Raw genomic sequence first — 22,047 nt, forward strand, 5'->3', positions numbered from 1 at the left:
CAGTGAAGAGAAAGCCCCTAAGCCTTCATGATTTACTGTCTTGCACAAGATAAGTGGGGGGTCATCCGATGAAACGAGCTGGGAGGAAGCTTAAAACGAACACAAAGCAGTTCTTGTTGGTGCCAAGTCATGCCCGGGTGGGACTCGCTGCCACCAGGCGTGGGGGAAGCCCCGGTTCAACAGGGATGGGGTACGTTTTGGGCGGAACCGGGTATCCACTGTGATGGAGCATGGGGGTGAGGGCACTGCCTCTGAACCAGAACTTCTTCCCCTAGAAAAGCTGGAGCCGGGAGAGGAGCAGGGGCCCAGCCCCACCCGGTCAGGCAGCAGCCACCTCCGCCCCCAGGCAGGGCCCCCGCGCTGAGGGCAGCCCCCGGGCTTCTCCCCGCCTGCACGCAGCAGCAGGCCCTGGAAGCCGCCGCCCCTGGCCCCTGAGCACTACGAAGCTGTCCCGCCTCCGCCCTCCTTCCATTGGCCCATTCCCTCAGGGCGTATCCCGCCCGGCGCCTTATTGGCTGGCTTTGCCCACGAATGGGCCCATTGCGCGTAAAGCGGGAGATGACTGACAGGCGCGAGCGGCGCCGCCATTGGCTCCGCATGCGGTGAGTCCCGCCCGCGGCAGCAGGAGCCGCTCGGAGCAGGCGTTTAAAGATGGCGGCGGCAGCGGCGGCCTAGGGGAGGCGGTTCCCGTGAGGAGCCAGCGGCGGCGGTGGCGGCCGCGCTCCCTGCCCCTCGGCCCGGGGATGGCCCAGGTGGGTGCGCCGAGCGTAAGCGAGCGGCCTGCCCGATACACCCCCAGGGCAGTGCGGGGCGTGGGCCCGTGTGCTCCGCCCTGCAGTCCCCTCCTCGCCCGGGCCCGGCTCCCGCTTCCCTCCGGGCTGTGGTCGCGTAGGCCCCTCCAGATCCGCCCTCCCTCCTCCGGAAACTTCTCCCATTTCACTGCATGGAGCGGACTTCCCTGCTGCCCCAACCGTGGGGCTAACAGGATTTTTCACCGGATCCGCCCCCAGTTGTGTTGTCCCCGGTTGTCTCCCCGCTTTCTTTCCCCCTGTCACCCCTCGGAGCCCTCCATCCCCGCTGGAAAACGAGCGAGTCTCGTACCTGGTCCAATAACGGCCTTTGCCGCCCGGCTTCTGTCGCAGCGTGATGACGTCATGGACATGTGCTCTATGGCCCCTTTTTGCCAGTGCGAGCAGCGGGCGCGGGTCCTGCTAACCTGGGGTGGAGACGGGAACGGGCAACGCTGTGAGGATCGTCCTTTCCCGAAGGGGTGGCCGGGGGTCTGCTCTGGTTCTGCCTCCGACCGCTAGACGTGTGTATCCAGCTACAAACCTAGATTTGTTTTGGAGGGGTTGAAAAGCATATTTTCTGTTTTCATCTATTTCTCTCGGCCAAGTCTGGAGTGTGCAGGTATCCTGGTTGTAGCTGTCTTGGTCTTGAGGAAAAGGCAGTTGGGACTTGTAGTAGAGATGATACCTTTTATTAGACCCACAAAATGGAGTACAGTCTTTCATTTTTTAAAAGTTTTATTTCACTCTCTTCCTGTGAAGTGGGGCCGTGGTCTTTTGGCTCCAACTCGCATTCTTTGTGGTCGGGTTTCTTACATTTTTAGAGACGTCCCAGCAACTTGGCGTTTCGTGATTTTTGTCATCCTCCCCTTGGTAATTGCTTTGGGTACGTGTCTCTGTAGGACGGTGTCTTCAAGTAGACATGGCTGATGGGGAGGACATGAAGATAGCGGAGAATGAGGAATGTGTTGTGGAAGGCATGTAGTCTGTAAGATTTGTACTGTGGGGTTGTTTTGGGTGTTTTTTCCCTTTTTAAGATTGATTGCAAAGCAGTCTGAAGTTTTATTTTAAAAGGTAGCTTTCTGAAGCAAGAGATAAAGGTCCAGTAGAACCCTGATCTGAATAATTATGAGACAGGGTTGAAATTGTTTTTAGCTGCCTGTATATTTAGGGCAGTTTCAAACAAGGAACTTATTTTCTGAAGTTAGACTGTCTATAGCTCTGAAGGAAAACTGTGATCCGGTTCTCCTGAGTCCTAGTAGCTTCAAAATGTCAGCGGGTGCTGTTTGTTTGTTAGATTATTTCAGTTGACTGGGTTTCACACCATAAAGACTAAATGGACCAGAAAGCGCAGGTCATGCTATAGGTGCCTACTGTGGTTATTTCGGTGTTGTGGTGCAGATACCAGTGAAGACTGAAAAGGACCTGAAAAGGAGTTATTCGATACAGTAATGCCTTTTTATGGATTAAAACCTGCTTGTGCACACAACTAGCTTTGCTGTAGCCTGGTGGATGTTTTTGTAGCTGTGTCATTCATCTGTTGAATTTGGTTGTGCAACTGCTGTTCACCTACTCTTTTATGAAGGGATTCTCTTCAGGGCTCAGGTAAATTGCACATGACAGTCTGATTTGGGGGTTTCTGTTCCTTTCTACAGTCTTCAGAAGAGATGGCCCTGTCCTCCAGTTTCTGTTTTACCTTATCTGATTGTTTTCAGGATAAGACATTTTTCTCTCCTCTTACCCCCAATTATTCTCTTGGTAGAGATTATCCAGAGTGTTGCTTTTGATAGGACCCCTACGTGGTGTAACCCATAGCTTATTTGGGTGACAAATATTTTATTTTGCCTTTATATGGTGACCTGAATCTCTCTTCTTCAGAGGATGTGCTGCAAAAGAAGGTGAACTTAAGTTAAAAGCCTTGTGTATTGTGAAGCCCTTGCTGTATTTCTAACTAATGTTCTATCATGTTTTCCTGTAGCGAGAGTGAATTCCTTTTCCTGAATGCTGCCCTTCCAGAGGGAGGTGTGGCAGTCTCATTCAGTTCATTCAGCAAAATTCTGCATCTTGGTGATCGACAGAACACCTAGCTACATACTCACATTCTTTCCAGTTCATTAAAAATAGCTTCTGTTTATTAATCCGCGTGTCCAATGTGCTTTGCTTCCATCTGACAACAGTTCCGTAGTGTTTTCCAGTGACCTTTAATCACCTTTTATGTAGATTTGGTTAGTATGGTCCTGCTGGGGAAAGAAGTAAGGTTACCAGTTGGGGATCTTTGTGGAATCTGGAGGGTGACAGACAAAAACTTCCTCTTTCTCTGCAAGAATTGTTCTCTTGGAAGAAAGGTTGGGTGCCACTGATTCGGTCTGTTTTTCATTCTGGCCCTTATTGGACAAGAAAGGGGTTTTCAGAAAAGCTGTATTCTACAGAACTTCAAACGTGTAGAGTTTCTTGTCATGTACAAGCTTTTTGTTGAAAAAATAGGGAGTTGGGTCACCTAGTAGTGTCTTTTGTGATGGGATAGGTAAACACTTAGAAGCTCCTTGAGGGGCCAAGCAACAGTTGTTCCTCTCTCCAGAAGCAAAATATCTTCCCATCCAGAGAAGATGGGGTTATTTTAGAACAGGTAATAGAATTTTTTTTTGCTTTGTGTGTCTCATAGGGCTTCATTCTGATGCTGTATATTTCAGTTTCCATTAATTAAGTCACATTTGTGGTTTAGCTGAAAAGTTACACAAGGTTTGTTTCCTACATGTCTTACAATTTTTTCATCGATCATCAGATGGATGGATAGGATCGATGTGTTGTAAATGTTTTAACTATCTGTTTGTGGGTACTGCTGTTGAAGTCCATACAAGGCACGTTAGAAAATTCTGATTGGTTTCTCTAAGTCTCCTTATGACAGCCCAGACATCTTGCCCTCTTTTCGCCAAATGTTGAGGGATGGCTTTAGGAACTAAGTTTTATTCTTCTGGAATGGGTAGAATTTCTTTACTGCCTGGAAACTTTTTTGAATGGAGCAAATTCATCCAGCCCAACTCCCTCTTAAGCAGAGTAACACTGCTTTATTCCCTACTGGTAGGAGGACTTGCACTCAGTTTGGGGTGGCACAGAGGGACTTGGAGAGACCAAAATTACCAGGTAAGAAAGAGTGTACTCATCTCTTTGCTGGGTGCTCATGGTCCTGCACAGCCAATTAAAATATAATGTTAAAAACAATCAGAATTGTACAGGAAACACAATAATAGTGGGTATACTTGATGTAACAGTTCTAATGTTACATGGCGTAAAACTTCAATTTGTGGATGCTGTTCAAAATAATAACAATGATCGCAAGACTCCAGTTTAACAATAGATATAGATTTTATGTCTGCCATATGTAAGAAATTCAAGAGATTTATGCCAATAATGGGTATATCATCACACTTGCTAGCATTCCCTCCCCCTTTAAGAAATATCTCTTGATTTTTCTAGTAGTTGGTAATTTTTTTGCTACTGTTACCTGACAAATAAGTTCATGCTGTTAGTCTGCCCACCTGAAGATTATAATGAATTTAATTCTGAAGAGAATAATCTAGTACAGTGTTTCTTAACCCATGAATCCCAATCCAAAAGTGGATTACAAGAAGATTTTGGAGGTTTGCAAGCCGCAGGTTGAGAAATGCTGACCCCAGGAAAGCGCCAAGACTGCAGCAGGGCAGAGTGGCTGGGGAAAGGAGGTGGGGGAGAGCTGCAAGCTGGGCTGAGTGCTCGTGGGGATGGGGCAGCCGGGAGACAATGCTCAGGGTGCAGAATAGGTTGTGACCAGGCTGCCAGCCCACAGTGGGGGCTGCCACAGTCCTCCCGTCCTCCCTTCAGCTCGCTTCTCTGCCACTGACATGAGCCAGAGCTGCCGCAGCCACTGCACTCGGGCTTCAGGACAGGGGCAGCTGGGGGCCTCTCTGGCAGAGCTGGGAGGTGTGGGGGCAGGGAGTGTAGGGTCAGGAATGAGGGGCACTGGCAGGGCTGGGGGTGCAGGGGTGGTGGGTCGGGAGTGGCCTGGGGCGGGGGCAAGAGGGAAGTGGGGACTGTAGGTCATGCACCAGCAGGGTTGGGGAGGGTGTGAGGGGTGGGGCGGAGTTGGGACAGGTCATGAACATTTGCAAATGGGATCCAGTAGGAAAAAGGTTTTGAACTACTGATCTAGTGTACCTGTTAAGACCTGCTTTTACACTGCAACCTAATGTAGAACATGAAAACAGGGTAGCGTTAATCCTTTAGGTTAGGAGATTTAAAACAACTAACCAACCTGTTTTTGTCTCTCCATTTAAAAGCAATGAGCATATACTGATAGTTGCCAAGTGGTGTTACTGGAGTTAAGTTGATGCACAAAGCATTAGTGAAAGTCACTGTATTTGGGCATAATTCAAAATAAAAAGATACTTCTGCTGTGGTAGAAAAAAATTTCTCTCCATGATGGTAAGAATATTACAGTTGGTTGGGGCTTCACATAGAAATGTGTCCTTTCCAAAACCTTGAAAAGACTTTGTTACCTCTGATGGATGGGACACTTGGCTTTTCGGGCTTTTCTGTGACAAATACCTTTTTCTTTTTGTAGGTTGAAAGAAGAAAAGGAGACCACCTTGTCCAGTGAAGATGCTGTCTACTTAGTCTTCAGCTATTTAAGCTGAATGCATTGTGATTTCCAATAATTGAGACAGTGATTCTGAAAGCTGTCTACATTAATGAAAAGAACAATGTAGTCAGCTTAACTGAATCATCAGTGTTGCATATTGAATAGAACATAAGCCTGTCTTGATGGACTTGTGCATGTCAGGAATAGAGATTATATACATTTATTTAAAGTCTTGTTTTTTAAAGCAGTAGTTTTACAGTTTTAAATATGGAGAAATATGAAAATGCACCTCCCCTCCCTAAAGAACCTGCAGGAGAAATGAATGTGGAGAACCAGACTTGTCCCCCACCTTTGCCGCCTAATGAACAGCCTCCACCACCTCCCCTGCAAACGTCCAGTGACGCAGAGGTAATGGACGTTGGCTCTGGTGGTGATGGACAGTCAGATACCCCTGCTGGGGACGCGCACAGTATCTGCAGAACACAGCTTCTCACAAAGGGATCTGCCTGCTACAAAAGTCGTCTTATAATAGATCCTAGCAATAGTGACCAAAGCCCAAGAACTGCTCGTCATGCACCTTCAGGTCGGAAGTTCACCCCTGATCTTAAGTTACTTAAAGATGTAAAGATTAGTGTTAGCTTTACAGAAAGCTGCAGAAGCAAAGACAGGAAAGTTCTGTACACTGGAGCTGAGCAAGATTATAAAGCAGATACAGATATGAGTGTTAATAATGTCAATGGGGATGTGCATGCTTGTCCTTTTGGTGGTAATAATGGTAAAACAGCAGGGGTAGGGGGTGAAAATGATGACAAAAAAGATGATGAAAATGATATTGATCAGGAAAAGAGAGTGGAATATGCAGTTCTGGATGACTTAGAAGATTTTACTGACAATTTGATGGAAATAGATGAAGAAGGAGGAGGGTTCACATCTAAAGCAATCGTTCAAAGAGATAAAGTGGATGAAGAAACGATGAATTACTCCTATGAGGTATGTAAATATTTTTTTTTCAGATGGTTAGAAAAACTTGTGCAGAGATTCTTCCCAACACTGCCTGTCTTAACTGTGCACTGTTGAAGACACAAATGCAAAAATCCCCAAGACCAACCCATTGACTTTTGTCCGTTACACATGATATCTTGGGAGCATAACTCAAGTTATTTTGATGATTAAACATTTTGAATCCTGTAAAGAAGACTTCAGAAATTGCTTTGTGGGGGCCAGACTTATGATATGCAATCATAATAGACCTGTAAAGGGCTGCTGGTATATGTAGATTTCTTTCGGTTTGTCATGAAAACAGCAGTTACTAATCCAGTGACTGTGTAGGAAACTTACTTTCTTATTTTTCAGTTTCCTTACTGGGAGTGTTTGGTTTCTCTAATTTGTCTATGAGTGGACATGCATATTCCCAAATGTTACCATTTTCTTTGACAGGGGAAGGTGGGGGATGGGTAGTACCTATAGGAGCATGGTATCTGACCATGTCTCTTTTAGGATGATTTTGATAACGATGTGGATGCTCTGCTGGAAGAGGGTCTTCAAGCACCCAAAAAGAGGAGAGTAGAAAATGAGAAATATGGAGGTGAAAGTGACCACCAGTCTGATGGAGAGACAAGTGTGCAGCCGATGATGACCAAAATAAAAACCGTGCTTAAAAGTAAATTACTTTCACTTAAATATTTATACCTTTTTATTGTGGGGGTAGGGTGGGAGGGAGTTCTGGGTAAGTCAATGTAAAAATGCATGTACATTTTACAATAATAACAATTTTATTACAATTCCATCCCATAGCCAGTTTTTAGACCTTGCTTGAAAATCAAAAACAGCAGTCTTTTTGGCATTTAAAGTAAGAAAGGATTAAACTCACATTTATAATAATGTCACTTGGACCCATAGTTCATCACAAATCACTGAATTTGGGGGTGTACCTTTCTCTTAAAGTTTAATTTAAGTGTGAAATAAATGGAATACTCTGTAAAGCAAAATTGTGTGTAGAGTTTCTTAGTCTTGTTATACAATGTTTTTCAGTTTCTAAGTGGAAGAATCTTCTGAGGTGCAATCAGAAATTAATTTAAAAAAATCTGATTATACTCAAGAATGGGGAAGGGTCTATGTAAGTATGTGCCTTTTCTCTTTTTTTTTTTTTTTTTTTTTAAAGGTCGAGGCCGCCCTCCAACAGAGCCATTGCCTGATGGATGGATCATGACATTCCATAACTCGGGCATTCCTGTATATCTGCATAGAGAATCCAGAGTTGTTACCTGGTCCAGACCTTATTTCTTGGGAACAGGAAGCATACGGGTAGAGATCTGAATTATTTATTATAAATTTAATATTACTCAGTTATTTAAGATTATTTGAAATTAATGTTTTTTGGGGGTTTTTTTTGAATAGTCAAAATAGTCCTAGAACTATATTCAAGGTAATTTTTGTTCTCAAATCTTGTAGTTAAGGCTCTTTGCTCTTCAAAGTTTATAAGGCCATCTAAGTTCCTTCTTGCTATTCCTAATAAGCCTATTTCAAATGTGGTGCCTTAACCCTAGGGTGTTGCTCTCCTACCTTACTAAATTTGGAGTTAGTCAATCTTACTTTGCAGTTTCTTTGTTGTAGCATAAAGCTGTAGAATTTCTTTTCAGTGCTGCAGAGTTCAATCTAACTGATTTATTGAGTTCATTCTTGTAAGAGGGTTAAATGATACTTAGGATTTAAGGGCTGGATTTCCAAAATTAAATATGCTACCCATGATCTACAGCAGAAGATGTATGGGTTACAATGGAACGGCACAGAATCTGTATTTGCCTTTAACACTGCTTCCTTACATCCAAACAAAGGGGTTTCACTAAATTACATGAGTGGTTTTTATAAATAGGTATTTTTATTTAATAAAACCTTGATTTCTCAATCTAAACTCTTAGTGGTCCCTCTCCAAAATCAGGGCTTTCAGTGGAAGGAATCTTGTTAGGTTTTCAAAAGGTCCAGCTTTGACTAATGTTAATAAGGGGTTTGGATAATCATAGTAATGGGGCACACTGTAAGACCCTGAATGGAAAAAGACTGCTGTAACTGGGGGGGTGGAAAGCAGAAAATATGTTTGACAGAATGTTGCAGGTGCTTTTTTGTTGTTGTTGTGTTTTTTTTTGTTTTTTTTGTTTTTGTTTTTTTTCCTGCCTTCTACTTTCTATTGCTGTATATTTCTCGTGCTTTGGAGGGTGAGAGTGAGAGGAGCTTAAAAATAAATAAATAAATAAGGCTTTCAAAGCTATCTGGGGAAAAGAAGAAAGGGGTGGGGTGAAAAACAATATTAAAACTATTCATAGCTCACCTTAAAACTAACCATATCTTTCTATTGGAATTCTGTGGCGCCCAACTTTTAAAATTCTGATATTTATACTTATAGAAACATGATCCTCCCTTGAGTAGCATTCCCTGTTTGCATTACAAAAAAATGAAGGAAAATGAGGAAAGGGAACAAAACAATGACATAACCCCAAATGGAGAAGTATCGCCTATAAAGCATGTGGACAAAGCTTCAGAACTGGACTGTCAAGCAGAAGAACCAGACTCCACTGCGGCTGATTCTGGGTCTTTAGATGACAAGGACCCATCAAGTGGAGATGCAGCACAAGGAGCCTTAGGACAGGTCAAGGCCAAAGTTGAAGTGTGCAAAGATGAATCTGTAGGTAAGTGCAGAATGCGGTACTTTTGACTAGTTGATTCACTGCTTCACCTTAAGGAACTGACGTAGAATAAAGGGTAGAACTTGGTTAGCTTCAAAATGGGCAGATACATGCCCGGTTTTTTGGAAAGGCAGTTTTGATTCTCAGGTGAAAAGGAGCAGGTAAAAATTGTGGGGTATTTTTTTTTGTTGAGGATTCTAAGGGCCAATAAGCAATTTTTTGCTGTCTATGAAATGTGAGAATTATTGTAAACTTTTTCTTGTTCTTCTGCTTTTAAGAACTGATTGAAGGAGACTTAAAGTACACAGTCAGTTTAAAAAAAAAAGTATCTTGGCTTACCTTCTTGTAAAGCATATATTTTCCTGTCTGTATTTTTGAAGGCTCGTCTACACACAATTTAAATCAGTACAAAAACTATCACAAATGTGGTCACTTAAACCAGGCTTAGATTGGTTAGCTGCTTTGCACACATTTCAGTCAGGCAGAGGGAATATAAGCTTATACCAGTATTGCTGTATTTATGTTGGGGTTTGTTGTAGTGGTTTTGATTTTTCTGTTTTGTTTTAAAGTATACCAGTACCCGTGAACAGTTTTGGTCCATAAACTGTATAGAACAGCCTGTCCTCCCTACCAGGCTTCCAATCAAGCTTCATGAGTCCATCACTTAATGACATGCATGGAATAGCTAGCCATGCTCTCAACATACTGGCATAGTTCAATGGCTGGTATTTGCTTTAAATTTATACCCTATCTTTATCTTCAGGTATATATCTGTTTAAAATATAAGACTGTGTGTGTCTAAAGATTTGACTGATAAGTTACCATTATGCTTCTTATGATGATTAGCCCTTTACTACCTTTTGTGCAGTCTATTTTTCCCCTAAAAGACTAAGCTAAAAAAGAAATTTAGGATCTTGCAGACCATGTTAGGACAGTATATTTCTGGGGGAAGTACATTTCATAAAATTCCTCATAGGGATATGCTCTGCCAGCAATTTTCTCTTACTCTCTTATTAAATCTGGCAGGGATGTGAACTCTTGTTTCCTACTCATTATGTCTGCAACTATTTCATGTAGGAGAGACTAGACCTTAACTTTTTCTTTTGCCTTAACCCTTTAATATTTTAAAGGTTAAAATTAGCATCTTAAACTCTATGCAGTTGCTGCCATTTCTGCCTCTTTTCTGTGGGGACTAACAGAACTGCATTAAGTGGGGGAAATAAATAAAATGGGTGTTATGGTATGGGGGGGAGGATTTGTCCTTTTTTTGAGAGAAGAATTGTTGCTCTTCTAATGAGTGAAATATATGAATTATGTACTGCTTGTTTTGTTAGTCATGCCATTGCAAGGCCATAGGTAACTCCCTTGCATCACTAATAAGGTTATTTGAATATTTTTTTTCCTAGACCTTGAGGATTTTAGACAGTACCTTGAAAAGCGTTTTGATTTTGAACAAGTTACAGTTAAAAAATTTCGAACCTGGGCTGAGAGAAGGCAGTTCAATCGTGAAATGAAGCGGAAGCAGGCAGAGTCTGAGCGTCCTATTTTGCCAGCTAATCAGAAGCTCATTACCTTGTCTGTGCAAGATGCGCCTACAAAGAAAGGTTAGTTTCATCTACTCAAACATATAAAGGACCTGTTTGTAGTTTAAACTTGCTAGTGAGAACTTGTAGCAAGTAGATTTCTATATAGGCTTTATCGGTCTGATTGTAGGAAGTCTTGGATTTTATGCTCTTGGTTCTATTTGTTCACTTCATGTTTACATGGTAATCAGAAAAAGAGTTTAAAATGGGTATTTATGAAAAAGTGTAATGAAGTGCATGTTCTCCTTAGATGGTGAAGAATTGGTTTTTTGGTTTTTTTTGGGTTTTTTTTTTTTTTTTTAATGTCTGTCTTGCAAGCTCCTATACTGAATTGGTTCATGGCAGAGATTTTTTTTTTTAACTGGAATTCTTTCTGATCTCCATCTTTTTTTGCTAGTTAATGACTGCATGCAGACAATGTGGTGGGAAGGGCTTTACAAGACGTAGCAGCACATTAGTTTGACCCAGCTCAACAGGGGTTTGCATAGGCTGGACATTTCAGCAGGGCTTTTTGGTGCTTTTATCCAATAGTTGATGCAATTGGCTATTGGGTAAAACGGCCCACTAAAAACTTCCTATCTATACAGACCTTAGGTGAGCCAGATCCAGGTAATGCGCAGCCTGTTCTGGTTATGTGCTGGGCTCAGCATGGGAGCGTGCTGAGTTTAAAGTGAAGCGCCAGGGTTTTTTTAATGTCTGCAAGCAACCAATTTTTTTCCACAATTCTAGGCTGAGAGGCCTATTGGGTGTAATACTTATTTTGCAAATTTCAGTTTGTTTTACTGCATAGAAAATTCTAAAGAACAGTTCAGTTGGTCTTGTTAGAAACGTAAATACTAGCATGAACAGCATAAAAGAACACTTAATTCCTTTGATATGAGAAACAGGGGTTTGCCAAACTAAAAATTATTATCATCATGCATGCATGCAAAATCTCCAGTGACTTCAGATTGCACTATGGGACATTGTAACATTTATGCTGATTTGCTGTGGGTTTAGGTACTAAAGTGTTTTTTTTTTCTTATGTTACTGAGGAAATTAATTGGGCATCTTGAAGTAACCCTTTTACACAAGTTCTTTTTTCCTACATATGACTTCTTCCATGAAAAGTTAAACCAGATTTCCTTAAGGGTGGGTATTTCCATCTTTTGCTGTAAGGTACCTGTAGATGTACAGGATGTCTGCTCTGACATGCTGCAATTGCAGCATGTCGGAGCAGACTCGATTTTTAATGCTCCCTCCCCTGGCACATGTAAAGCCCAAAGGCTTTGAATTTGACTTCTGACCTGTTTTGTATTCAGTTAATGCCATATTTTAATAATCTTTTGTTTATCAGAAGAAATAGTTCCAAAAATGCATCTTGAAACTCTTGCTCTTCCACATGGCCCTTTGCCCTTGATCTGAACTTTGATCTAGCATACAATATTTTTTTTTTTTGATCAACTTTTTAATGAAATACTAGGATAGTTGAAACAAACATTACTTTCATGGTGATAACATTAACCAACCTATTTGCTTCAGTGGGTAAAAATGAAATGGCTCGTTTACATCCTATTTTGGCTAGACTAAAGAAAAAACCCAAAATTTTTTTTTTTTTTGATTTGGGGGGTGGTGGGGAGTTCAGGGGTATTACGATTTAAGTTCTCTGACTTCTCTACTTAGCAAATTTGAGTTTTTCTCCTGCGTGAAGAAATACTTTGATTCTGGTCGTGCAAATGTAGCACAGCCCTTCTGTTGGGCCTGTCAGATCTTGAGGCAAGTTTCTCTGAAATATGGCTTGTTCTTTTTCTCCCCCTTTTGAAATCTGCCAGGCGTAACATGGAGCGTGGAACAGGGAGGAGTGCTAAGGTGTAGCATGTCTGGGGTGAAAAGGTGTTTTTTTTTTTTTTTTTTTTTTTTTTTTTTTGTGTTGCCGGAGGGAGGTTCACTTTGAGGTGCTGAAGCAATTGTGCCCTGCTTCCTGCCCTCTCTTTGCATGGGGAATGTACACTTCCCTATGGTGGGAGAAAAATGAATAATTACCTGTACCGTGATAAAGCTGTTTGTAGGGACCATGTCATATAATCTGTCATAAAATTATTGAGCTCCATTTTTCTGTTCCATATCTCCAGTTGCATAACTATTCTAGAACTTGATTGCTGTCACAGTTGGGACTTTCCATCTAACTTTTGGACTAAATATATTTGTAGCCAGTTTTTTATAAGCACTTGTTCTTGTGCTTGCATTGTCCATTAGCTTAAATAACTCCTTCTTCTGTTTTGTGTTGTGCCCCTGATATATATTAACAGTGATTTTTGTTTCCCCTTTTTGCTTTCTTTTATTTCCTTAGGCTAAACCAGTAAGGGGCTAACCTTTTTTGGCAGGTGTGCCACAAATAGCTTTCCACCCTCCCAAAGTGCCACTGATTTTTAATTTCTCCCACCCCTTTTCCCCTGTCCAGTCTGCTGCTCTGCTTCCTGTCCCATCTGCTTCCGTGTTGCCTGTCCACTTCCTAATCTGCCACGTGCAATGCATGGGGGCTTTTTGTGCCACCTGCCCTGTGCTTGTCATGGGTTGGCCACATTAGGGATAAACACCTCAAGATCATTTTTGGTTCCTCTTACAAAATCAGCTTTCTATTCCTCTGATCGTCCTAATAGTATGCCTTCTTTGCACAGTTTCAGTTCTTTTGTCTTGAACATGGGTGACCAGAAATTTCTACTGAATTCTAGATGAGGTCTCCCCGGTACCTGGTACTATGGCAGTAATACTGATTTCTTTGCTGGAAGTATCTCACCTGATGTATCCTAAGATCATACTTGCCTTTTATTTTGCTGCTTCATGTTGGTGTAATAGCTTTGAAAAATGGACCCTGGTATTATAGTGTTCCATGTCTGATGGGTAAGCAGCATTCACTTTAAGTGTGAAGATGTGATTTCATGATTTTTATTCTATAGCTTGCGCTTCTTGGATTTCTCTTTTTTTAATGAAAGGTATAAGATTGACTTTTAATATCTTTCACAGAGTTTGTCATTAATCCTAATGGAAAGTCTGAAGTTTGTATACTGCATGAATATATGCAACGAGTCCTAAAGGTTCGCCCTGTTTACAACTTCTTTGAATGTGGTAAGTTTGCATGAGTTTGTAATGTTAACATGCTGTTACGCATTATGGGGAGAAAACTCATCCTTTAAGCAGTGTGGCATGCACACAGCCAACTAAATGCTTTGTTTGTGTCGCATCTGTTGAAATCGAGGCCTTCCCTGTTTTCACCCCACTGTGATGATCTTATTACTTGCATTCATATTTTGGTAAGTACTACAAATATTTGATGTGATGGCCAATATCCAAGTGATTTAACTAAAAATGGAATTATATTGCACGTCTTGCTTTATGACTTGTTCAGAAATCCCGGTTTGATGCATTAAGCTGTTGTGTTAAAACTTAGCATAGGTGATGCCAAAACATGAGCTGGGATTGAAGCCTGAATGCTGACAGAAATTCAAAAAAAGGTGTTCTCAACATAGTCCTGTGACAGTGGCAAGGAAGATAGAATGATGGTGATTTGATACGTGGGATGTTCCTGCTGATGAAAACTAAATGGCTGCATATAAATGAGTGAAAAGTAGTTTCCTTTTCTTAAAGGAAAACCAGTTTCTAGATCTCTTGAAACTGAAATGAAGAAAATACGTCTCCAAGCATGGGCCATTTTTCTTAAATTCTTGATTAAATATTTTAATGTGTGGCTTTGTATATTTAAACCTTTTAGAGTTTTTTGAAAAAAGCTTCTCTCTTTTTTTTTTTTCCCCCCCCCCCATTTTAAGAGAACCCAAGTGAGCCTTTTGGAGCCTCGGTGATTATTGATGGCGTGACTTACGGGGCAGGAACTGCAAGCAGCAAAAAACTTGCCAAGAATAAAGCTGGTAATGTACATACTTGCTGAATACCAGCTGTTGAAGATCTGTGCTTGCCTCCTTTTATCTCTGGTTTGGAGACAGCAAAATAACTTATTAGCAGCAATGAGTATGTTTCACATTTAAATTGAATAAATCAGATTTGTGTACGGTTCTTTGGTGGAAGCAGGTAACAGTCATTTCTGGGAAATACTTCAATTATTTACAATAAAACTTCATCCTAAGCAAATGGCTGGAATATGAAACGGCAGGGAAACTTCAGACAGCAACAAAAGTGTCACTTATTTCATCTTTAATAACCTGTTATGTAATGCCTTTTTCTATAAAAGAAGATTCAATCAAATATAAGATTACATGGAAAATATAGAAAAGGATAGTGTAAGGATAATTAGCTATAATGTAATGTAATATCTCAGGGGTCAGCAATGTATCTTGCCTGGAGTGCCAGAAATACCCCAGGCTCCTCCCATGTCTTGACTTGGTGTGCCAGAGACTGGAGAACTGCCAGGGGGCCATTCTTTTTAGTGCTGGTAGTGGCTGTATGCGCGCCTCTAGGCAGATGGTTTGGGGGGTACACTGCCTCAGGCCCCTTCCTGGCCATGTGCCCAGAGAGGCATGTGCACAGCCATGGCAGCCACAGAGCCAGTGCTGGGGCTGAGGAGCCCTGTGCAGCTGTTTGCAGCCTCCTGCCTGCAGCCGACCCGGGCTCTGGGCAGGTGCTGCCTGCCACTGAGCCTTAGCGGCATCCAGCAAGGCTTGCAGCGTCCCAGCCTCTTGCTGAAAGCACTGTGGACTCTGTAGCCAGTGGCAGCTGCCCAGAGTTCAGGCCACCTGTGGTGTGCCAAAGAAAATGGCCTCACTTGCCATGCTGTGGCACTTTTATGCTGAGGGTTGCTGATCCCTGTAATATCTCAAGTTGACTTTAAGGTAAGTGTCAGAAAGTCCTGCTGAAGCGCCTAATCTGTGCAGATGCTGCAGATCCAGGTTGCATTACCATGCTGCTGCTTCCAGTAAAGCATGTTTTTGTGGGAAGGATTCACATCAGTCTCCCTTCCTTCCTTCCTGTTGTAAAATTTAGCAAATCCTTAAGCAATGGTTAGACTAGGTCTACACTTGAACTTAAAAGGTTAAGGCTCCCCAGGGCTTGTATCATTTTTGAAAATGGGACTTTAGCCATGGGAAAAATTGTATCCAGTCTTTCCGTATAGGTCTTCTTGAGAAGCAGTTACTCATGGGTATTAATGTCCTTTTAAGGGTTGACTTTTTTGAGCAAGTTTAAGTGCATAGTTTACTAAATAACATTCACTGTTCAGACTGTGTCTATTTTTGCTGTGGAAAGCAGTTCACCTAATAGTGCACTGTTTGAGAATCGGATTCCTAGAAGAACATGAAGCTTGCTTGTCCTAAACATTGTAAAATCACTGCATGCTATGTGTAACTTTTTTTTAATTAAATCGCCTTCCCACAGCCCGAGCTACACTGGAAATCCTCATTCCTGACTTTGTTAAACAGACCTCTGAGGAGAAGCCCAAAGACAGTGAAGAACTTGAGGTATGAAGTGATCTGAAGCCAGGTGCTGATATCAGAAGTCCCAGTTTTAAAAAGCATTACCCTTTCCCAAAATTGGAAAGGCTAGTAAATGCTCACTACACAACTATTATAACCATTTTGCTGTTCAGATGAAACACTTTTTAAAAATTTTAAAGGAAGGTTTGAAACATTTATATACAGCCACATACAGGCTAAAAGTGATAGGAATGAAGGTGTGGCCTTAGCAACTTCAGTATCCTGGAGACAGTCTAGACCCTTGACCAGTCTCACGTAGCTATTGCTTGCTGGGATTTGTATTGTGTTACTGTCCATGGCACCTGTTTGGCGGGGCAGAAATATTTTTGTTTGCCTGCTAGCCAGAAGCTAATACATTTTCAGATTCGCCAACAACTGCTTCACTCGGTGAAAGGAAGACGCAAATTTTCCTTTCCTCCAAAGTCTCCCGGTTGCTACAGAAGGAGGCGTGTGTTCACTACATTTCCCCTGCCCTAATCTGTTCTGAGAAGTCTTTATTTCACCACGAATAACTTTTTTACTGCTTGCCTCTGCCCTGATCCTGAGTTGACAGTTGAAGCTGGGCGCGAGTCCAGGCAATTTTACTGTTGTTCACAAGCTTCCGAATAGAAGACATGAAATTCTGAATATAGTTAATTTCACTTGATGGCTTCCAGCAAAGCTGCATAGTAGTAGAGAGACACTGGAGTTATTTGTCTGCTGACTTTGTGAGACTATACTGAATTTATGTACACTCATTTAATATTTCATAGATTTCACAGATTTCATAGACATTAGGGCTGGAAGGGACCTCGGGAGATCGAGTCCAGCCCCTTGCCCAAAGGGCAGGAAGTCAGCTGGGGTCATAGGATCCCAGCAAGATAAGCATCCAATTTACTCTTGAAGGTGTTCAATGTAGGTGCTTGAACCACCTCTGCTGGCAGACTGTTCCAGACCTTGGGGGCTCGGACAGTAAAGAGATTCTTCCTTATGTCCAGCCTGAAACGGTCTTGCAGGAGTTTGTGACCATTCGACCTCGTCATCCCATGGGGCGCTCTGGTTCCCCCAGATCCTGGTGGTCACCCTTGATAAACTTATAGGTGGCCATCAGATCACCCCTGAGCCTATGCTTTTCCAGGCTAAAGAGTCCCATGGCTCTCAGCCTGTCATCGTAAGATCTGTTTTCCTGACCTCTGATCATTTGACTGGTCATCTCTGTTGCCATGAAAAGTTTCAGATTTTTAAATGCTACAATTACATAAACCCAGTTCTTGTCCAGGAAAGCTGCTTTGCTTAGACTCAAAACATGGTTATGTTCTGGGGGTTTTTTTTTCCTGTCATAATTATGGAGGGGAGAGTCCCTCATCTTTTCAGAATGAAGTCTCAAGTACTTGTGTCTTGAGACCTCATTCTGTACTATCAGTGACTGCTCTGGTGATTTTAGAAAATAAATCCAAATTAGCATGCAAGTAGTCTAAACTGAGCCATGAAAAACTGCCATAGTATTTTTATTATTTAGTGTTAGCCTCTCTTGTACAACCTTTACTCCAACAGATTGCAAACCAAGACCGGAAGTTAAATCAGCAGCCAGTTTTAGCAGTTTTGATTTCACGCTGAAAATCTAAACCTGTAGAGCTCCCTAGAGAGAGAAATTGAGAAATGGATGGCTCTACATTTTGAAAAAGTAACACGGGGAAACTGCTTATTATGGGAGAGAACCCAAAGATGGGCACAGATTCCTGTTTTGTTATACAAGGCAACTGTGTCTTTGTTCAATAACTTCTAGTAAATAAAGGGAACTGCCCTTTTTTTGGTGTGAGAATGAAGAACATAACAGAATAAGGCCTATCTGAAGCCCTATCTTTGTGGTACAGGAATGAGTGACTTTGCCTTTTGTGTTTGAATCGTGTAAAGAAATTATCTACGATTCTTTGCTTGCTAAAAGACAGCACAATAATGTCAAAAATGAGGATTCCTAATACCAACATGTATGCCAAATGCTTTGTACTAAGAAATTTTAAAACTTAATTTATTTAATGAAAATACAGGAGGGAGTCATATGCATTAGAATATATTCAGTCTTGTGCTATCTTGATCAGCAGCTGAAGAACTCTCAATTCTTTTGTAGTATTTTAACCATATCAGTATTGAGGACTCACGGGTATATGAACTGACCAGTAAAGCTGGACTCCTGTCTCCATATCAGATTCTCCATGAGTGCCTTAAAAGGTAAGACAATCAAATCATAGTGATCTTTTTTTAATTTAGAGGCAAATTCTGCATCTGTTTTGGTGCGTTAGTGATCAGGTAGGGTATAAAGCTGCCTCCAAGCCAACCTCCATAAACTCCTATTTTTGGCATCAGCAATTTACTTGTTAAGTGTAGCCCCAAGGACAGATGATCTCATGAGGTCCACGTGTTGTATATACTGCAATGTCCTGACTCCACATTTTCATGTTGGGAATTGTTATGCCCACTGTTATAAGGGTAGGATCTAGTTCTTATCTCACTTGAAAAAGAGGGGGAGGAGGATCATGTTGATTTGGTCAGGTTGGTGCAGTCGGGTTACTAGTCCAAAAAGCTAAGTATATCTTGGTTAGTTCATTTAATTATACTAAATTTCAGTTAAAAAAAATTGAGTGGTGCTTTTTTAGTAATGTTGACCTTGCCTTAATTGGTTCAATTTAGTCTTTTACTTGTAACTTACTGATTGAGCCTCACCATATTGAGTTTGCTTGTGCTTAAGAAACCATGGAATGGGTGACACATCCATAAAGTTTGAAGTGATTCCTGGTAAAAATCAGAAGAGTGAATACGTCATGACATGTGGCAAGCACACAGTACGAGGCTGGTGTAAGTACTGTACTTAGTTTGAGCTCCTGTACTTACTTAACTCTCTCGTTTTTTCCCTTTTTCCTTTTTTCCCCAACCCTTTTATTGCACCCATCTAGTGTGCAAGTACAGGCAGTCCTTGGACTTGCAACACAATTGGCTCCTGAAAACTGCATCTTAAGTCGAAATGTTGTAACTCGGAACCAATTTGCTCATAAGAAAAATGCTTTATAAATAGGGTATTGGACATTTGGTTCAGGAACCAATCCTCCATTTTCACCAAAAATACCCCAGAATTTTGTGCTCTATCAATTATAGATGAGTAATATAGCTACATTTAATGCATTTATATTGTAAATAGCAATTATATTGATTTGGAAGGACTTCTTTGAGGAGACTTTGCTGGACTTTTTTGAAAGGCTTTTGGTTGGACTTTTCGAAGGGGTCTTGGGTGCAGGTTTTTCTGGGGTCTTGTCTGCTTTCTTAAAGTGTCCAAGGAAGTTTGGATGGATGTTCTCCAGGGAGATGAGTGATGCAGCAAATTTGTTCGCTGGTGTTGGCATCGCATTGGATCAAGCGTTGTAAAGTCAAAACTGAGGTCCATAAAGTTGAAACAGGGTGTCAGCTTATAAACTTTGTAAGCTGAGGACTTCCTGTACTTGTATTTAACTTCAAGTAGCTGAACCTTGTTATACCAGTCTTAGTGGTTGTATTAATTGATCCTTTACGTACTTAATCTGTAAAAAAAAAAAAAAAAAAAAATGTTTTGGTGTTTGCCTATACAGGTAAGAATAAGAGAGTAGGGAAACAGCTAGCTTCTCAGAAAATCCTACAGCTGCTGCACCCACATGTGAAGAACTGGGGCTCTTTGTTGCGTATGTATGGCAGAGAAAGCAGCAAGATGGTTAAACAGGTGAGAAAACAGTTTTGTAACTTATTTTGCATTCTGCCATCCGAGGAGCTGCATTTAAATACCCCACTCCATTTCCCTCATCTCCTGATTTTAAATTCATAACGTTCTAGCCTTGGTGTAGCTGTTACCTGTCTGTTTAACTCTCTGGTGTTAATCATCGTCCGTTGAACATCAGTATGCTGTTTTCAGAGTCCATGTTGTTACCTGCTGTTTCCAGAACCTAAAACAGTGCTTTGCTTTTGGAGGGGAATTTTTCTCAAGTGTATTTGTTGCAGGCTAATTATAGAACCTCTAACAGTTAATACACAGATGAAATGGTTACCAGTGATGGTGTATGAAATATGAGAGCAATTTTTGGTTGCCTTTCTGATATTCCTTGTGGTCTTGTTTGAACAGGAGACATCTGATAAGAGTGTGATAGAACTTCAGCAGTATGCCAAAAAGAACAAGCCAAATCTACACATCCTGAACAAGTTACAGGAAGAAATGAAAAAATTGGCGCAAGAAAGGGTGCGTATGTGCTGCGTACTTTTATTACGAATATAGATTTCATAGACATTTGGGCTCGAAGGGACCCCAGAAGATCGAGTCCAGCCCCCTGCCCCAGGGGCAGGAAGTTGGCAGGGATCATAGGATCCCAACAAGATAAGCATCCAAATGTGTCTTGAAGGCATTCAAAGTAGGTGCTTGAACTGCCTTTGGTGGTGGTCTATTCCATACCTTGGGGGCTCAGGCAGTAAAGAAGTTCTCAGCCTCTCATCATAAGGTCTGTTTTCCTGACCTCTGATCATGCGCATGGCTCTCCTCTAGACTCTCTCTCTCTCTCTCAAGCTTCTCCATATCCTTTTTGAATTGTGGAGCCCAAAACTCGATGCAGTACTCCAGCTGCGGCTTCACCCAAGCCGAATACACAGGGAGAATGACGTCCTGGGATGTGCTTGAGAAGCATCTATGGATGCAAGCCAGTGTTACTCGCTTTACTCTAGTCGCAGCATCACACTGAAGGCTCGTGTTCATCTTATGGTCAATCATGACCCCCAAGTCCCTTTCTGTAGTGCTAACCAGCGTAGCACTGCCGAGCCTATAAGCATGCTGCAGGTTTTTCCTCGCAAGGTGGAGAACCTTGCGTTTTTTGGTGTTGAACACTATCAAGTTCTCATCCGCCCATTTCCTGAGCCTGTCAAGATCTGCCTGGATCTCCCTCCTGTCCACAGGTGTGGATGCTTTACCCCAGAGTTTGGTGTTATCGGCAAACTTGGCCAGTCTGCTTCTTGACACCCAATGTCCACATCACTGATGAAGATGTTAAATAGTATAGGCCCTAGGACAGAGCCTTGAGGGACCCCACTGGTCACACCACATCAAGATGATTGGCTCCCGTTGACCACCACCGTCTGGGTCCTTCCACGGAGCCAATTCCCCAGCCAGCGGATCATGGTGAGGTCAAGGCTGCAGTTAGTCAGTTTTAGCCAACAGGTGATCATGGGATACCAGACTGAAGGCTTTTTTAAAGTTAAGATATACAACGTCAATCTCTTCCCCCTTGTCCAGGTGATGGGTCACCTGGTCATAAAAGGAAATGAGATTGGTTAAGCAAGACCTACCCACAACAAACCCATGCTGGGTATCCCTCAGGATGTTGCCATCAGCCGGTCTGTAAAGGATGGCCTCTTTGAGAATCTTTTCTAGGGCCTTCCCCAGGATAGAGGTCAGGCTGATGGGTCTCTAGTTTTGCTGGATCTACTTTCCTCCCTTTCTTGAAGTTAGGCATGACATTGGCCCTCTTCCAAACTTCGGGCACTTCACCAGAGTGCCAAGAGCTCTCAAAGATCCGTGGCAGGGGCTGAGCTATGATGCTCGCCAGCTCCTTGAGTACCTTTTTGGGTGTCAGGGCCGGCTGACTTGAAAGTATCCAGCCTGTCGAAGTGTTCCTTCATGAGGCCTGCTTTGATCTCCCTCACCCAGGCCACCTTGACCCACAGGGCAGGGGCATCCCATGGGACTGGTGGAAAAACTGATCCAAAGTACCCATTTAGCAGGTTTGCTTTTTCCTGGGCATTGGTTGTCAGTTGTCCCATCTGGTTCAGCAGGGGTCCAATGTTGTCCTTGCTTTTCCTCCTGCTCCCCACATCTAAAAAAAAGACTTCTTATTGTCCTTGATATTTGTAGCTGGCTGGAGTTCTGTCACAGCCTTGGCT

General features: G+C 42.2%; 1 protein-coding gene and 1 long non-coding RNA gene across 2 annotated transcripts in view; one reads left to right on the forward strand and one right to left on the reverse strand.

Moving 5' to 3' along the window:
- LOC149857747 (uncharacterized) overlaps positions 1–4,773 on the reverse strand; it is a 19,655-nt gene extending 14,882 nt beyond the window's left edge. The window contains exon 1 of the long non-coding RNA XR_016444260.1: positions 1,102–4,773. This is a non-coding gene — a long non-coding RNA (uncharacterized LOC149857747). The remainder of the gene's footprint in view (positions 1–1,101) is intronic.
- Positions 620–22,047, forward strand: part of DGCR8 (DGCR8 microprocessor complex subunit) — a 27,147-nt gene continuing 5,719 nt past the window's right edge. The window contains exons 1-13 of the mRNA XM_090063278.1: positions 620–752; positions 5,386–6,393; positions 6,901–7,063; positions 7,565–7,707; positions 8,804–9,086; positions 10,490–10,687; positions 13,670–13,771; positions 14,470–14,568; positions 16,028–16,110; positions 18,233–18,333; positions 18,851–18,957; positions 19,722–19,849; positions 20,246–20,359. Of these exons, the coding sequence (XP_089919404.1) occupies positions 5,671–6,393; positions 6,901–7,063; positions 7,565–7,707; positions 8,804–9,086; positions 10,490–10,687; positions 13,670–13,771; positions 14,470–14,568; positions 16,028–16,110; positions 18,233–18,333; positions 18,851–18,957; positions 19,722–19,849; positions 20,246–20,359 (2,244 nt within the window). The 5' untranslated portion in view covers positions 620–752; positions 5,386–5,670. The remainder of the gene's footprint in view (positions 753–5,385; positions 6,394–6,900; positions 7,064–7,564; positions 7,708–8,803; positions 9,087–10,489; positions 10,688–13,669; positions 13,772–14,469; positions 14,569–16,027; positions 16,111–18,232; positions 18,334–18,850; positions 18,958–19,721; positions 19,850–20,245; positions 20,360–22,047) is intronic.

Source organism: Crocodylus siamensis, chromosome 9 (assembly GCF_052110815.1).
Source record: "Crocodylus siamensis isolate JL-2025a chromosome 9, ASM5211081v1, whole genome shotgun sequence".
NCBI classification, from domain to species: domain Eukaryota; kingdom Metazoa; phylum Chordata; order Crocodylia; family Crocodylidae; genus Crocodylus; species Crocodylus siamensis.